Here is an 18,276-nt window from a genome sequence, read left to right as displayed (position 1 = left end):
AAGAGGTTTCCCATATTTTTGTAATGGTTTGTGCTTGACTAGAAAAAACACTAACCACTCCAGAACCCCTCTTCATCCACACTATTGTAAGAGAGGGATTTCCTGTCCAGGCACAGTTGAACACGGCATCGGATCCAAGGTCCACCTGCAAGGACTGAGGCTCTGCAGCCATGCGAGGCCCGACTTTTTGAGAAAAAACATCATGGACAATATGATCAGGCATAGTGAGAGAAGACGGTGAAAAGCCATTGTTGTGCACTAACAGAATAACATTTTCTCAAGGTAACACTCACAGTAGACATCGACATTACGGCTAACGTTGGTGCTGCCGAGTTGGTTGGTTACTGCACAGGAAACGGGGTCTGTGAAGAAGGAGTGGTCCACAATCACCTCGTATGTGTCGCCGGAGACCTCCTTTATTATACTTCCTCCTTTTGCCCACCTGGTGAGAGGATTTGGAAGGATGGCAGGGAATGGGGAAATGGAGATAAAAAGTTGGGAAAGGCATTAAGATAGAAATAAGATATTTTTTCCTTCCTCTTCAAATGAATGGTTCTCTTTCTTCATGTGAAAGGGGCAATTGTTTTTTAGTGCTGTGCATGCTACGGCAACATCACTGGCAGCAACGAACCAATTGAGCATTTTTCATAAAAGCTAGGGAGAAAGTGCTTTAGAAAAAAAAAAAAAAATCATTTAAAATGTTTTTTTAATTGTGTGTGAGTGGTTCCTTGTGGACGAGAGGCAGGAGGGGTTTATTTTAATCCATGTAAAGCACTTTGAGTAGCATTTTTTTTGTCAGAAAAGCTGTGTATTAATAAGGTTTGATTGATCGATTGCAATTGACCTACACCTATGATGATGCATGACATCTAATGTTATTCTGTCTAAGTGACAGCTAATATTACTATTTTGTAGTACTGACACCCACACTAGCACAAAGGTCCCATTTTAAATGTGCTGGAGGTACGCTGGTCCACGAAATTACCAAAACCAGGTCAAGCCCGCCTCCTTGCAAAGTTACGCCAAGCGAGTGCTAGATTTGCGCTAGTCACGAAAATGAGCCCTGACAGTCGATCTAAACTTAAACCTGCTGGCACCATGTCTAAGTCGGGAGACCGCTGGTCTAACGTGATGTACGAAAAATTGGGCATAGGTGGGGATAGAGTTATATTTAAATCTGCAGTTATCACCAGCTCATACTGTTTTTAATCACGTTGTCTTTCGCCACGTAACAGTTAAAATGTTGGAATTTTACTCATTGCCAGCTTTTATGATGGGAACAATTTTGACTCCAAAACAGGTGAGTTCCATTTCTATTGTTAATTTTATATGAAATTCATCCTACACAATGGAGTTGTGCACACATACCGACTTGCTTGATGCAAACAACAACAATGGCACCAGCGTCCTGTATCCGTAGCATTACGTGTATTCCTGCCAATATTGAGAAGCAGGAATTTCACAGCAGAGGAAATTCATTTGTTCTCCATGACTAAAGTGGGGCCATGCTTGATTGGAATGCTATCATTTAAATGTGAAAAGATGACCTCGTTCTATCACTAACTAAAGTGCATCTGAATGTTAATTGAACTTCACAGGATTTTTTATTTATTTTTTGTGTGGGTAATCTAGTCAGTTATGTTCTGGTTTTGAAGAAATATCAGGGCCAATCTTGGCAATTAATAGCAACCACTGCAGTAACACTGTGTCTGCATGTATAAGGGTGCACATATGGGGTACTCTGGAATGCTTTGGGAAATACAGGCTTTGCAAGTATAAATATGTTGTATCTCTAAAGTCTAATAAATAGAGAAGCAAATTTGCAACAACAAAAAAATGTGTCTATCGGAGACACTGAGTGATTAAAACAATGAGAACCATAATGTCAGTGATCAAGAGCTGATTCACTCTGCATTCCTAAATGTGTATCATCTTGTTGCCATTTATATGACAATGATGATAAAGATGATACGATTTAATTACATACGAGACAATAATGACAGTGATAAGGATGATGATGGAGATGATGGCTTCATTGGTGATGACAGCAGTGGTTTCAATCTCGGTGCATATTACTCAGAGTAGGAAGTTTAGGAATTCTTGTGGGAACAGAAATTTGTTGAGATCTGTTTGGTAGTCACAGTGGAGATTTCAACTATTTGTCTTTTAAAACATATTGTGTATATGGTATTTCTTTATATGGTAAAATTCACCATGATCACAGCATCTTAAATTTTTCTCGATGCTTTGACATCTTTGAGGGGAAATTTGGCTGAATTAGCCCTCTTTTGGTTAACAAAAAAAAATTACACAAATTTTCAGGGTTACAGATTGGACCAAGAATTGTGCTGCATGGGCAAAAGAGGACACACGTTGGATAGTTAAATATTATTTTATCAGTGGTCAGGCTATCGCCCCTTGGCTCCCCCTGAAACAATTCTAATTTTAGCAGGACATTTATGAGAATTGTTTGGTTCCTACTTTGTTTAAAGACTTTTGACTTTTCTTGTTCCAGCAAGCAACATCCACGAAAGGCATGATAGAATGAATTTGGTGTGGAAGAACTTGAGGTTGCCACCCCTTCAAAAATGTCCGCTTTAGACAAGTGGTTATGACAAAGAAATGCGTTGAGTCATATGGAGCAGGCAGGTCAGTCTGTGTATATTTATTTATTAAACACACTCGTATTGTCTTCTTTCAACACACAGGACTCTGGGGATATCACTGTGTTGTTATATAATGTTTTAACAATAACAGCGTCATTCAGGCAGTGAAAAATAATACAGCAGTCTGACTATCTGGTAAACAAGACTCTTACACTGTTTTGAATGATTTCCAAAGACATGCAAAAACATTATTCTACACATCCAAATTTAGGAACACCTCATCAGATGTTAGTGTTAAATTATAGTCCACCGACAGTATATGTCAATGGTGAAAAGGAGTGGGGGGAGGGGGAAACTGTAGCAAACAGCTTTATTTGCAACCAGGAAAGGTCCAATACTAATGGGGTCAATCAAAATACTTTTAGTTGAACAACTCATCAGAATTTGAACCAGTTGAATAATCCAAAGAGGGGCATGCAAATAAGGATCTTTGTTGATGCTTTGGTACACAGATCTATGCAGCAGACATGGGACCTAATTTTCTTTGTTTGCCACTCTCTCCAGTCTCTAGTGGCTTCTTGTTTATGTCTGAAAGAATGCCTTGTTTCTTCATTAGAGGTTTCATCACTGGATTGCATCCCAACCGGCTCTTCTACCAATACGATACTAATGCACACATCCCCAACACACCTGCCTTTTGCTCTTTCCCACTTGACTCTTTTAGCATTCTTTTAAGGTTGATTACTCCAATCATCTGTCTTTTATAAATCCATTTCATAATATTCACATCTCGTTACATGGTCTCAAGTTTAATTACCTCGATGAACCCACATCCATCATTAGTTTGAAAAAGCCAAGGCCAAGTACTTAATGATGCAGCCTGTAACCAAAGGAGTCCATGTTGTCTTAATTTTTTGTTGCCTTAGCAAATGAATATGAGAAATATTGTGAATCTGAAGAGTTCCTTACATTATTTACAGCATTTAGTCTTAATGTTTACACTTAGAGTCATGGGAGATCCCAAGTGGTGTTAGTTATCAGAAACCACAATTATATGTCCCTACTGTCGGCATTATCTTGGACCCTTGTTTCAAGTATCTGTTGATGTGGAGGGTTGCAAAGTGGTGCAGTGCACACTGGGAATGGATCGCTCTCCCAGGGATGGCAAAGAGGCCATTCATCTAAGAACTACTCTGTCCTTGTGCTTTATCTGATCTGGGGTAGACAGTGTATTAACACTGAATAATAGCCCCACAATGCTTGATCAGCTTCCTACCCTCCTCTAGTGATATTGCTCTCCAGAGCGTGAATTTGCGGGGGGCTCTTCCGAGTCAAAACCTTTCAGGCGTGCATTATGGGCCCCCGAAATCGCCACTCTGCCATCCACCTCCAAATGCCAATAGCGTATAGAATGGTGAAGTGCTTATATAAACTGAAGATAAATCTAAGCAGGAGACTTTGAAAGAGGAGTTCTAGCAGTGATGGAGCGAGTGGCTAACCTTGAAGTATCAAAAGTCATTAGTCTGTCTGGATATCACAAAAAGCTAGACACCACAGCAACATCGAAAGGGAGAGAGGTGACAACACTTACTGTACTTTAACTAAAAGCAACATTTTCAGGTTGTTGTTAAATAAAACAATAAAAACAGTAAAGATTAAGAAAGGGTCAAAGATGTCGAAGAAGAAAACGAAACAGGAAGTCCCCCTGTAAAACTGAAGCTGAACTTTGAACTTGGTACGTGGTTGTATGGTGACTAATTTCTTTCTAGAAATGCTGTGCCTTTTCTCAATATGATTTAATGCACTGAATTGACTGAACAAGGTCTTATCATACATGCACCAGAGCACTCTCCCATCTGCACCACTTCTTCTGTTCAGAGTGACAGCCAAGGGAGGTGGCCGTGCAACAGTAGAAAACACCCAATCAGTTTGGGGTTGAGTGCCTTGCGCAACCACCACAACGGTGCTCAGAAAGCAGTTAAGAAAAAAAAAAGTCAGGAAAAAAGCTTCTAATTGATATACTCTACAGTACTTTTAGTCTGCAGCAGAATTGGAACATTCTGACTTGAACCAAGTTTTTACAGACTACTGGCAATTATGTACCAAGATCCCCCAATGATGTTTCAAATCTCATCTTAGTGTTGTGTCATGTACCCGATGTACCCATGCCAGTTTTTTTAAGTAATAGACAGTGTAACAGACAAGCCATTAAAAGATGACACCCAGCACCCCAGTCTCGGGATAGTTGGACTACGCCCTGGCCATTAGGAATTTTGCTGACTCTTAAACAAATTAGGTCAGTTTACTTAATTTACAATGGTTTATTTATTTTTGAGATGAGAGCAACTTGGAAGCCTGTCACGTTATTTGTCTTTCATTTAACTAGAGATTCCACATCAGTACATTTTTAAGGATTTAATTAAGGTTGTTGTCATGGAAGGTACAGACAGACAACCCAAGAGCATAATGTCTCCAGCCCTGGATGTTGCTGGTCCAGAGGCATATAAAAAAGAAGTACAGCTTAGCTCTTGATATCCGGGGAGAATTGTGCTTCAAGCATTGATCCAGTCACATAACAATAGAGGTGAAATCTCTTTGCAGGTGCACTAGACACCCTGTCTCTACTGTGCACCCACACAATCAAATACAAATCCAATATCAATGCCCCACCACCACTACCATTACCACACTCTTTTTCAAAACGCCAGAATCCATCAAAAAAGGCAAGATCTCTGTCATGCCACCTGTGAGTGTGTTGTACATCCATTTCATTTCCCAGTACCATTAGACGATTCATGGCCGGCCAAATCCTTTTGCTATCGATTTTATTCCATTTATTTTCCACCATTTGTTTTTTTAAACAAAACTCCCACGCAGGAAAACATATTTCTTGACAAATGAGTTTGGCATTGCACTTTTAGAGCCCCGCACAATATTGTATGAGAGCAATTAATGTCCATTTTGTTGTGTAACTCATGACAAGCATATCCAAAGGTTAAGAAATAGAGGGATGGACAACATCTGAAACTATTAGATGCTGAAAATAAAACAATGAGTGCTATAAAAATGTAATCACATACTGTAGTAGATGCTGTGTATCCATCTCCTGTTTACCAGTGTACACAACACAAGCACAACCCCAATGGGGAAACCTGTCATCATACAATACACTTGAACACAAACCAATCTTTCAACAAAAACAACATAGCTGTAATCTTGAGATCTTGACCACAAAGCAAAAAGCTGCACAACCAATCACAAGATTGTTCGACTGCAACCCAGTGAGACATGACAAGACTTCCCTTCACGAGTTTGAGGTCTATACTTGTATTTCTATAGTTCAGCAGCTAACTTGTGCCATCCAATTTAAGAACTGCATCAAAAAAAAAAATAATGTATAGCGGCTCTAGCCTGTACAAAGATAATAGGGTTATGTTTGTCAGAAAGGTATTCATTAAAATCACTGTAGCTGAATTACCTAACTTAAATATTAATACCTTTCAGCATAATCAACAAACAGTAATAAATTAACATCTATTTAACAGTGACAGTATCAGTCATTACTCGGCATTATCATGTTTGTAAAGCCACATATTGAGATACAGTCCAACTCTTCTGTTGAACCTCATTAGCTTGTGCAGTACTTATACCTGATTAACTGTCTGCTAAGCATATCGAAATGTAAGTAAAGTGAGCTCGGAGGGATTCCAAAGGAAGCTTCCATGCTCACCTTTTGCTTTAGCTACCGAAGCAGTGTGTATTAAATACCTATTCGGTGGGGAAAATGACCTCACCTGTATAGTGTGACAGGAGGGTTGGCCTTTGCAGAGCAGTGGAATCTCACAAGGTTTCCCTCAAGAACTGGCTGAGGCGCCACTGAGAGATTGACAAGAGGCAGATCTAAAAAGAGAGCACAGACACAAACAAGACATAAGAGTCATTCATACTATATTGAACACATCCTGTAGTGAAACGAAAGAGATGCTACATTGTGTGTGTTCTCTTTGGCTGCTCGCTTCTAGAAATAAATACATAAAATATGAAATTCATATAAACACAAAGGGGTGTGAGGGCCACACTAGAAAAAAAGGGAAAACAATGCAAAAAGAAGCTATAAAATAAAAAATAAAAAATCATGCTATTCCAAGAAACACATTGCATTTTTTTACTGTTTTATCATCTAATTAGAATGAAGTAATTATATGACAATAAAGTTGCAATATTAAAAGGAATAAACAACATTCTTACAAGGAGAGAAATCAGAACAATACACAAATGAAGCCATATTAGTACATCATCATAATATTATTTATTTTCTGTGAAATATTAAAATTTTTCTTTGAAAATTACAAATAATCATATGAACTTTAATTTATTTACTGTGGCCCTAAAATATTCAAATTTAAAGATACTGTAATAATTACACAAGTTTATTCCAGGTCACAATGACACAAAAATTATTGCAAAAATGTTTCGCCGTGTGCTAATCTGAATCTTTGTTAGATGTTTTTGTAGCTACTGTAGCATATTCTCTTTAATACCCCCATATTAAGCCTGTATATGAATTTGATACCATATTTTAATATTCCTCCCACCCGGGTTAACTCGTAAACAGACTGAAGTCATGTATTTAGGAAGAACTGCTACCTTTTATATCCTATCATTATTAGAATATTACGAGAACAAAGTCAAAGTAAAACTTGACTTCAAAATGAGTTTGAGTAAACAACAATTTGTAAGGGGAAAAAAAGAACACTGAGGGAGACCATGGTGTGATCCACTACAAATATAACAATGAGAAACATCAGATAAACATAATAAGCATTCAGATTATGGAAATGTAATAAACAACTTCATTTATCCTAATTGAGAAAGGTGGGTTTCTTTTGAAGGTGCATGCTCATTTCCATTTCAATGCTGTCTCCTGTGAGAAAAAAAGAAACACCGCTATTTACTCTGTAGACCCACACGCAGGGAATTTTCAAGTGAGTGAAGCAGTTTTGCGGGTATTCCTACCAGATGCAATTTTTATTTTTATTTTTTTGCTGTGTGTTGCGTTTTATCTATGAAAAGGTAATTTGACCTCGTTGTCGATAAATATACTTTGCTGTTTTGGAAACGTATTTATTTATTCTTTTTAATTATTATGCCAATGGAAAGCGTTAGAAACAACTGACATGTACATTGTGGATCAATGGAGCATGTTTTTGGATCCTCTTTTTTTTCTTATGACCTATATTTTGCACAGTCTAGTGTTTTGCTCATATACAAGGTGGAATTCAAAGAACATTTGTATACATTGTATTTGATTCCAATGTTGTTGCCTGAATTAAGAGAATGAAATAAACAGGACAAAATATGTGCGGAAGCATTTACTGTATTTACTCCACCTACCTCTACAACATCATTACCTTTTTGCCATCTGTAGTTCTTGTGGTGTTCTGTTACAGCATCAAGGACAGTAGATTAGTCATTTGGGTAAGGGATGGTTTTTGGTGTTGATGCTTGTGCTGCCATCTGTTTCATATGTGTGCTGTGTTTTTGCTCTCTATGTTCAACACTTCTAATGTAATAACAAGGGACTGTACTTGGACGGGGATGAAGAGCAGTCAGACAACAGACAAACATTTCTGTTATGCAGCCAAACAGAACTGTGTGTATGGCTGCAAATGGGGGTGGTTTTAATGTGGAGGGAAACTGATTTTTGCCCTGCGGCAGTGCAGATGTTTGCCGCTTGCTCAGCTGTCACAAAGCCCAAGAGGAAGAAGCGGTCCAGCTCAATGTGCTCGAGTGAGAATTTTGCAGGAAATTATCCCAAAAATAAGCACGGCGTTAGATTCAAATTGGAGAATGCATGTTTGTGTAGATGTGCCTCCTACTGCAGTGAAGTCCTGCCTCAACACTCCCAATAAAACATGACCGGCACGCTAAAAATAAACACTTGCACATAATATCCATCCATCCATTTTCTTTAGCCCTCATTAGGCTCTCAGGTGAGCTGGAGCCTATCTCAGTTGACTTTGAGCGACCGGTGGGGTAGACCCTGGACTGGTCAACATCTAATTGTAGGAGACCACACAGCCAAACAAGCATTCACATTCACACCTTTAGACAATTTAAAGTCTTCAATGAACGTAACAAGCTTGTATTTGGAACGTGGGAGTAAAATCCACATAGGCATGGAGACCATGCAAACTAAAACCCCGAACCTAAGAGCGGTTTTGGGTTAGGCAGAGAGCATTTCAACATATTATCATGCCAGTTTTTTTAAGTAATAGACAGTGTAACAGACAAGCCATTAAAAGATGACACCCAGCACCCCAGTCTCGGGATACCGGTGCTCTCCTCGCTGAGGGAGACGACCACGGAGTGGCGAGATTCAACTTCGCATACATTGACACAAAGTGAATTACAAGCCAGGAGCATCAAAGTGAGACACAGATTTCTGGTTTTGCACGCCGACGCTAAGTGACTTACCAGCACCAGGAGCATTAAAGCGGAGACCGAAGAATCCTGGTTTTGTACCAGAACGCAAAATTAATTAACTTCCACCACCAGCCTCCCTGCTACGTGCTCACGACACCTCCTAGACAGACCGGGACAATGGACAGGGTACTAGCGACACCCACAGGCGGTGAAACGCCACTGCAAACATGGGTTCACTAACCACAGTCTTCACTCGACTTGACTGGGATCTAATATTTTAAGAACTTTACATGCACGCCACCAGTGACTGTATTTCTGCATCTCTGGTTGTTTGTTTATATATGCCCTGCGATTGGCTGGCAACCAGTTCAGGTTTGGGCAGTTCAACCGCCTCCTGCCCGATGATAGCTGGGATAGGCTCCAGCACGCCCACGACCCCAGTGAGGAGAAGCGGCTCAAAAAATGGATGGATGGATGGATGGGTATTTAAAAAGCTATATTCACTTGAACGGCACACAGTGAAACGGCATCGTCCAATCAAATCGTCCCTCTCGGCGGTGAGTCTAACCCCCCCACCAGTACCTACCTCTTCTTATAGGCTTGCTCAATCAGCGATGAGTCTTATTCCCCACCAGTACCTACCCTTTCCGGTATCTTAATTGCCTTTTTATTTATTTTTTAAAATGTTTTTTTTATTTGCTGTTGTGTTTAGTTATTTGCAATTGTGTTTTTTGATCCGCTGTTGTGTTTAGTTATTCGTTGTTGTGATTAATTATCTGTTGTTGTGTTTTTTGATTTGTTGTAGTGATTAGTTTTGCTGTGTTTTTTTTATTTGCTGTTGTGTTTAGTTATTTGTGATTAGTTATTTGCTGTTGTGTTTTGCACTTCAGGGCCAACATAGGACAGACATATACAGTTGATAGTTTTTTAAATGACGTGTCTTGTGAAGAAAAAAAACATCAAATCCCTCGGATTCACACGAAATACAATCCCTTACATTTCTAAAAAAAGACTCTCTTAATTTTTGTCACTCTTATGTATTTCCAAGCATTTATTACACCTTAACTGTGCTAAGTTAGAAACGAGTCTGCAGTAAACCACAACAAACAAATCTCTTTTGCTAATGATATGCTAAGTGCATTGGTGTAATTTCTCTGTATAGTCTTTTTCGATGAGTATGTGTGCCTGTTACAGGGCTTGTGGGTGTGTGTCAAAGCAATCTACACTTGGAGCTGTGATGTTAGTCGGCCCATTGGGTGTTTTTAGCCATGCAAGTGGTTAATTGCGTGGACAAAAATGTGGGCAGAGGGAACCTCAAAGGCGAAAATGACAGATGCGGCACTGGAGAGGCCTGTAATAAAAATCCAGCCAGAAGATGAAGAGCAGCAAGGCAGACATTAAAGAGTTGGGGGAGATGGTGCCTTTGCTAATAGACAAGCTAATGTCAAAGCCAGTACACAACAAATTCTACAAAGCATTCAACACTGCACTTTTCATTCATGCCAATCCCTTTTTTTTTTTTACTCTTCTGGTCCAGCTGCCAAGAGACTTCCGAGGACACACATGCACATTACAACCAATGCAGCCACTAATTAATCTTCTATTCCAATGACTGAAACTGACCCATAAAAAGACCTATCAGGAAGGGGTGGTGCCATCATAACTTTACATCGGAGGCAAAGTCAATGATTTTATCCTAAAAGAACCCAATACATTTTGACAGTCATGAGAGATGTCAAAAAGTCTTCCAACAAGATTTTTTTTAACCTTTGACCTTCTATACATGACAGGCATTGACTTAATAGAAAACTCAATTTGCAATTTTAATTTATAAAGGCATGACTTGCAGAGAGGGTGGTACACTGTGAACGCGACAGCACATCAATAATTGAGTGTTGATTTCTTAGATTCATCAAACGAAGAGTTGCGTGGCAAAAATAATTTCTAAGAAAGTCAAAAAAGACTTGTGTATAGGAAATTATTATTCTAAGCCTGAAAAGAAAAATAATCTTGATAAGTAAATTTTGCATTAAAATAAATGTCCCAAATGCAGGATAAAATATCTCACTTTTTCTTAAGAAAATATTGCAAATTTTAGGATATCATTGCTAGTAACAAGCAAGAATCATGGATTGTACAAGGTTTTGCATAAAATCTAGAACAGAAGCGCAAGAGGCAGGTACTCAAGCCCAAAAAGGGCACCCATCGCCAAAATTATTCATACAATTAGGAAAAAATAAACTTTCTGTTAACACAAGCAACACAGACAGTAATTATAGGGAACTATTAACACAGAAGGTGAAGGTAAGCTACAGTGAATATAAAAAGTCTACACATGCCTGTTCAAATGGCAGGTTTATGTGACGTATAAACATGAAAGATAGATCACTTTAAAACTTTTTTCCACTACAAGCAGGGATCTTGTTTGATGTGCATCCTGCATCTGAGACACACAAACATTAGCAGGGACGCATAAAGTATGAGCAATCTCCGTCTTTGGACACATGGCTTAGTCCTCTGGCGTGGTGCTGGAAATCCGCCGTATGATTTTGTTTTGGGGGGGGATGTGGTGGGTTGGGAGGACGAGACACCACTCTAGAGTGCGACTAATTTGGTCGCATATGTGCCCTAATTTCTGAATGGTGAAACTAAAGTCGTAAGTGAGATGTAAGTTCTTAAAGTAAAACATTATTTAATCGTGATACAATGCCACTTATTTTAAGCAAATATGTCTTAACATTCTTGCTTGTAATAAGCTAATTCTAAGACTTGTTACTGTCTTAAAGGCGCTACACTTATGAACTTGTTTTAAGAATTCTAGCCAAGCAAATTTTGCGCACCCCATTGACAGATGTTTTTTTGTTGTTGCTCAAAATAAGAAAAAAAAAACAAATTTGAGGAAATTTTGCTTATTTCTAGACAGGTCGTTTTGCATTGTGCAAGGGCATAGTGTCACAATGATGTGCAGAAAGATGAGCGGGAAACAGATGATTGCATAGATTGCATAAATGATCAGAGGTGGGCTAATCAGTCAATTTTAAGTGAATACCAGATGACTTTGTTGGGAGATCGTCCAACTTCACTCTCTTTTCCGATAAATAGTGCAAACATTGATTGTTCGTTCTTAAAGTCCTAGTCACAGTCTCTTCAGGTCACCGCAGACATATGTTCTCAAATAGGACCAGACTCAGATGTGAGAGTGGAAGAGATGTTTGTGGACCATCTGGCTTGTTGCCTCCAGCCTAAACAATATGATCACACTGTCATATGGATGCCTGGGCCTGCTACTTCAGGAAACAACCACATGGTCAAACATATTGATCGTAAAGGCCTTCCCCCATAAAGCAACTCATCAATTTGATTTCCATCAGTAGATTAACAAAAAGGAGCAATAATTCTTTGAGACATGCACTCACTATCAACTTTATTACGTATAACCGACCAATCCAACCTGACAGCTTGATACAAGATCTCCATCCATCCATTTTCTAGACCACTTGTTCTGTGTTGTGAGTGAAGCCAGAGCCCTTCCTACCTGACTTTGGGCTGAGACTGTACTGGTACACCCTGGATTGGTTGCCAGTCAATCACAAGGCACATATAAACAATCAACCTTACACACTCACATTCACACCTATGGGCAATTAAGAATCTTTAATTACCCACCATGCAAATTTTGGAATGTGGGAGGAAAACCCATTCAAGTCATGGGAGAACTTGCAAACTCCACACAGTTGGAATCAAATTATAAACCAAGAATCTGGAACTGACATTCCAGCCACTATTAAACTTTGCCACACCATGTAATTCAATATATTAACATATTTTATTTATCATCAAGCACACTATATTGTGTGGTATTTTATTTAACATTTTCTTTTAGTTTGTTAAAATATTTTTTACATTCAAAGAAAAATAATGGACACACCCTAATATAAAGGTCTTAATCCAAATAGACTATACTATATTTGAACTGCAATAATCATTTATTAAAGTTGTAGACATGAATCCAATACTTTACATCCCATATCTTTGCACTCTATCTCCATCTCACTTTCAAATTCCCTTACAGACACATTTGCCATAATCTGCTTGATTAAGCAAGGAAGCAAACAGTTGCTGAATTTGCTCCCAAAACCTCCTCAATTGCACATCTGCATGCCCTTTATTAATTAGTCTCAACAAATGGCATTCCACACGCTTGTTTTGCAATGCAAACACACAGCGAAGCCTGGCAGTGCCTTCATCTGCCAGCATTTTCTGATGTGGGTCAACACTCTGTGGATGCAGCTGGACTAGAAAACGTTTGAGGAATATTTATGACGTGTGATTAGTGGGCAAGACATGGCATAGTTGTTACCAGATTTCCTTACAGTGGTTATAAATTCATGAGACTCAACAACTTTAGTTGACACCTAAACAACCTAATCATTATGATATTCAGAGAGGCAGAATTATTTATCGAGCTCTTGTATTGGAGCTTGCTAGATTTTGCAGCTGCTGCACTTAATGAACTGTCCATTGACTATACAAGGAAGCACTGAGGGGTGGGTTCCACTGATTAGTCTAAAGGGAATAAGTGAAGTCATGCATTACAGGTAGTTGCTCATCTGCTCTCAATAATTAGTGTCACCTAATTGACTGCTATGGACAAATCACAAGTCAGCAGTCTAAACGGGCTTTAGAATTATACCTCATCACCTTAAACCCCAGTCGTTTTAGCACATTGTGTATTTAGATGGCAATTTGTTTAACCCCAAGACAAATCTAGAAGAACTTCTCTAAGTGAGGTGAATCAAAATTATGAAAAGTGGAGAGAAGACATCTCAGTTAAAAATGTACTAAATGAGATGTATTGAGATGAGATAAAAGAGATGTATTGTTTCGGATGATGCGAATACCGGTGGTGTGCAGTTAGGGCGAGTAAGGCCTTCTCTGCTGGCCTAAACACTATCAGAAGCACTGAACTACATTTACAACTTGAAATTGAATTCATTGATTTCCAAGTCTATTAGCTTCATTTCATATCGTGTGTCTTGGCTGCCCAGCTTCCAGTAGTGGGTATGTTAGATTTTTAATTTTTTCCCCCAGTCAGACAAACTATTAGCAATGGCTGCTTTTTTTAACCAATCAGATTTCAGATTTACTAAACCTGGCCTTCGCGAAGGCTTAGTGACGTCTACACTTTATATATATATATATATATATATATATTGGCTCAGATTTGCTGGCGACCCGTCCTGGGAGTCAGCTGGAAGATTCAGCTCACCCATGACCCTAATGAGTACTAGCCTAATAGAAAATTAATGTACGTAACATACAGTAGCTGGCTGTAAAATTCCTTCTTTGCAATGATTAAAGTTTTTTATAAGGTCATAGACAACCACAATGCATGTTAGAGAACAGTTGCTTTACCTCACAGACATATAAACTCTCAGAAAGTTTTAGTTGATTAAGTTTCAATGGTTTGGAACTGCACTGAGTTTTGACCTTTTCAGTTAGCTTATTTACTGTATCTACAGTATATAAAAGTAATTAAATGTCAGTCTTATTATTTTATGCATTTCTACACCACTGCAAGTAAAACTTTGTTTTCCCAATGCTGGTAAATGTTTTCTCTGGGTACTCGAGTGTGAATGGTTGTTTGTTACATGTGCCATGTGATTTATTGGCAACAGCTCCTCGCCCAATGTCAGCTGGGATTGGCTCCAGCTCGCCAGCAACGCATATGAGGACAAGCGATATAGAAAATTTAAATGAAACTGAAAGGAGTTATTAACATTTCTCATACAGTCGATGTACTGTATACTGTATTTACATTGCACTTTTACACTTGTAGGAAATACCCCCCCCCCCAAAATTTTTTTATACTTTTGTTACTTTTTCACACACATACTGACTAATTCTTATGTGATGCATGTGAGTCACGTCATTGTCCACAAGCATTGAACACATTTCCTTTCCCCATCTTTCCGCTTTGCAGCTCGGAGTCCAAAAATCATGGGTGTATGTGTCCAAGCCAGACATCAAAAGCCTCTGCAATTGATGCATTTTATAAAACAAATCAGTTTGTCATGTTGTGAGGGAGAAGCAGAAGCTGCAGAGTGAAGTTTACCTTCAGTAACATGCTGCATCCGGCCCCTCAACAGGGAGCTACTTAGACTAATAAGAACCATTTACAGCGTCTGCCATTAATCCCTCCTATATTTATACTCCATCGAGACACCACTTAGGAAACACATGAGAGCATGGATGTTCAAAAAATGATGAAGTAGAATATATTTACTTTCAACATGGCTTAATGAGGAGACCCTGTCAAGAAAGAAATCTTGAATCAATTGCTTGAATTTCAACATAAAAACATAAACAGGTATACATATATTAGATATAAAAATGAAGGAACGTCTTGGTTACATACAGAATGAGCGACACATCCTTGTGTATTCATGATGCATGCAAATGTTACTCTCGTAGCCTAGTGGTGTGTGTTACCAGGAGCAGGTGAGTGTGCACAGAAATTCACACTGGCTTCTCTCTCTCTCTTTCTCTCTCTCTCTCTCTCTCTCTCTCTCTCACTGTCTCTCTCTCTCTCTCTCTCTCTCTCTCTCGCTCTCTTTATCAGGCCCAATTCAATTCCTCCGAAGACTCTGCATTGGCAGAATATTTCAGAACAGGCAAGCTATGTACACTATTTTCCATCTTTGTGCAATCATCTCTCAGCTGGATAAGGAAGACAAAAACTAAGCGACTCCAAGAAGATATAAATAAGTGTGTTCTTTGGTTTAAATTTAACACGTGCACCCAGACAGGTTTTAATTCCAATAAATTTGGATTTACAATATTTTTTCCCCATTAAATACAAATATATCTAGATTTACATTTTTGCAATTGGAAAATTGATTATATATTCTTCATGTTGTGGTTTAAATAACATTTTAATGAATTGTCATGTAAGGGCAAAAAACAACACGTAGATGTGGATATTATGTGTGTTTGTAAGCAAATGAACAGAGTGATTTGTAATGTCACAATGAAACTAAAGAGTCAAAATGGTTCAATACTAGACCGGTAGACCCAGGGAGTAGCCAACCACAGGTCCGTCCACAGGTTAGTGGGTACAAATATTTATAACAACCCGCGTGCTGGCGTCCCACACTACTCTACTGATTTTGAACATCTGCTTGTATGACTAAATATGGTTGTCCAAAAAATTATTAACCGGTCCATTGATGTCAGCAGGGTTCCATTTCCGCTATATACAGGCTTACATTTTCAGTCATATAAACTTTATTGTTTGTGTGTTGGTCAGTTTATGTGAATGTCCTGCAGATAAATATTGCAATTTTGTTTATAAAATTTCTAGTCTCACCTTCAGGGTTAGCAGACACGACTATCTCCCTTATATTGGAAACATGCCACTCAACATTTACAGCACACTTGTCCTTTTGCAAAGTCCTGGTAGATTTTTATTGACAGGGTGTCCAGTTGTTCTGGTCAAATTTGAACTTTTATTGCCCTATCTTCCCGACATAGTGTTATGACCTCACTAGTACGTTCATTGGCATTGGTTTGTCGGACAATTTTCTTTTTTTTGGTGCAACTTCCTGTTACACTTTTGATCACCAATAATAATTTTATGGTGGGAGAACTTTTCCAAGGAAGTACCAATCAAATTCTTGTGAGCGTCCAAAGGTGTATGAAAACCATTTCAAACCAAAAAATAAATCACATCTCTATGAAGTGCAATGTGTGTGCAATTTAGATCCTTGCTACTAAGATTTAATAATTCATTTGGCAGGTTCAAAAGCCTTGCAGAATATCTGTTCTTTCTGAATGGTCTTGCGTTTGTTTAATTTTTTCGGGTCCGTATTTGAAAAGGTCATGCCACAATATAAATTTGAGCCTCTCATAAGGACAACATAGCAATTAAACTGGGTCAAAAAACAACACCAAAACCTTTTGTTGAAAAACAGCTTGTGCTTCAAATTTTGCTGCTGAGCCAAGAAACCTTGAAATTGAACAAGGCAGCATGGAAATTAAGCAAATTGATACCCAACACGCTTGAATCAGATTTCAATTACGGCATGTTTCATTTTCACATCTTAATTTGGAAGTGGATGTTAGCAGAAAATAAAGCAGCTCTGCTGAGCTGTACTGAACACCTTACCTGTGGAGTCAGTGCAGCAGGGAGGAGGAGGAGGAGAAAGAAGGGGGAGGAGTGGGTTAAAGAGGGATAGTGTAAAGGCTAAACCTTGTGGGAGATAATTTGAGTCACAACAATTAGTCTCCGCTGTCGCTCACTTTGTTCTCACACTTTGGGATTTTTCTTTTTATTTCCAAGACCTTTAACTGTGCACAATTTAGAATGCTAAATTTAGGTCTCATGCGCTTTCGATTTTCAGGGTTGAATTATACTTTTCATAGCAAGGCGTCAATCATGGTATGAGCAGACACATCATTAGGTGTAGTAAAATCTCTGTACATGTGCGGCGAGACTTTTCCCTGTGGCTGAATGACAGAAATAAAATAATTGCTTGGGCATTCTGAAGGAATACAAACACAACAGATGATAATTTATACGTGTGTGCCTAAACTGGCCAGATAACGCAGTGCCCACTCTTGCCATGATTGCCTCTTGTGATGCACATACTGAGAGGAACAGAGCGGTCTGTCATAATGGCTCTCCGAATAGCATTTTCTGCTTTATTAGTCATACTTAATGGTGTTGACAGGGCTACGAGTGATCCAAAATCCCTTTTGTATTATGCTCCCCTCTCACTGGGAGCATTTCTCAATCGAAAAACATTCCCTGACAAGAGGCCCTAAGTGTTTTACAGACTGGGCATCCTTTGCCTGTTTAAAAGGAAGATTGCACGTTCTCATCTACGGATGACGGATGGCGGTAGAGAGGTGATCAAAGTACAGACAATCGTGCTCGTCAGATGGATAGCTCTGTTCTTATATATACACAAATGAAAAGATGCAAAGCTAATTCAGCTATCCTCCTAAAGTATACTATGGTACGAGGAAGCAGTATTGACACTAATTAGTGGAACCTTGAATGTCGACACTAGTTGAACTTTATTAACTACACGTGCCTGAGATTAGCATAATAATGGATTATTTGATCTGGAAGAAATACGTCCAGTGGTGGAGAATTGATTATGATTAATCGTGTCTTGAAGCAACAGAGGCTAAATGGATCATGCTGCTCGGCTGTTGAGTCACTCACAACTTGTTTGCT

General features: G+C 38.8%; 1 protein-coding gene across 9 annotated transcripts in view; it reads right to left on the bottom strand.

Annotated features, from left to right (window-relative positions):
- The window catches only part of kirrel3b (kirre like nephrin family adhesion molecule 3b), a 204,286-nt gene that overhangs the window by 24,578 nt on the left and 161,432 nt on the right, over positions 1-18,276 (bottom strand). For all 9 annotated transcript variants that reach the window (XM_061681922.1, XM_061681921.1, XM_061681923.1 and 6 more), the window contains exons 7-9: positions 6,401-6,506; positions 294-442; positions 56-183 (exon numbers count right to left, since the gene is read on the bottom strand). In XM_061681922.1, the coding sequence (XP_061537906.1) occupies positions 56-183; positions 294-442; positions 6,401-6,506 (383 nt within the window). The remainder of the gene's footprint in view (positions 1-55; positions 184-293; positions 443-6,400; positions 6,507-18,276) is intronic.

This window comes from Phycodurus eques, chromosome 7 (assembly GCF_024500275.1).
Source record: "Phycodurus eques isolate BA_2022a chromosome 7, UOR_Pequ_1.1, whole genome shotgun sequence".
Lineage (NCBI taxonomy): Eukaryota > Metazoa > Chordata > Actinopteri > Syngnathiformes > Syngnathidae > Phycodurus > Phycodurus eques.
The sequence above is the reverse complement of the archived record's forward strand: the minus strand, read 5'-3'. Positions and strand labels throughout refer to the sequence as shown.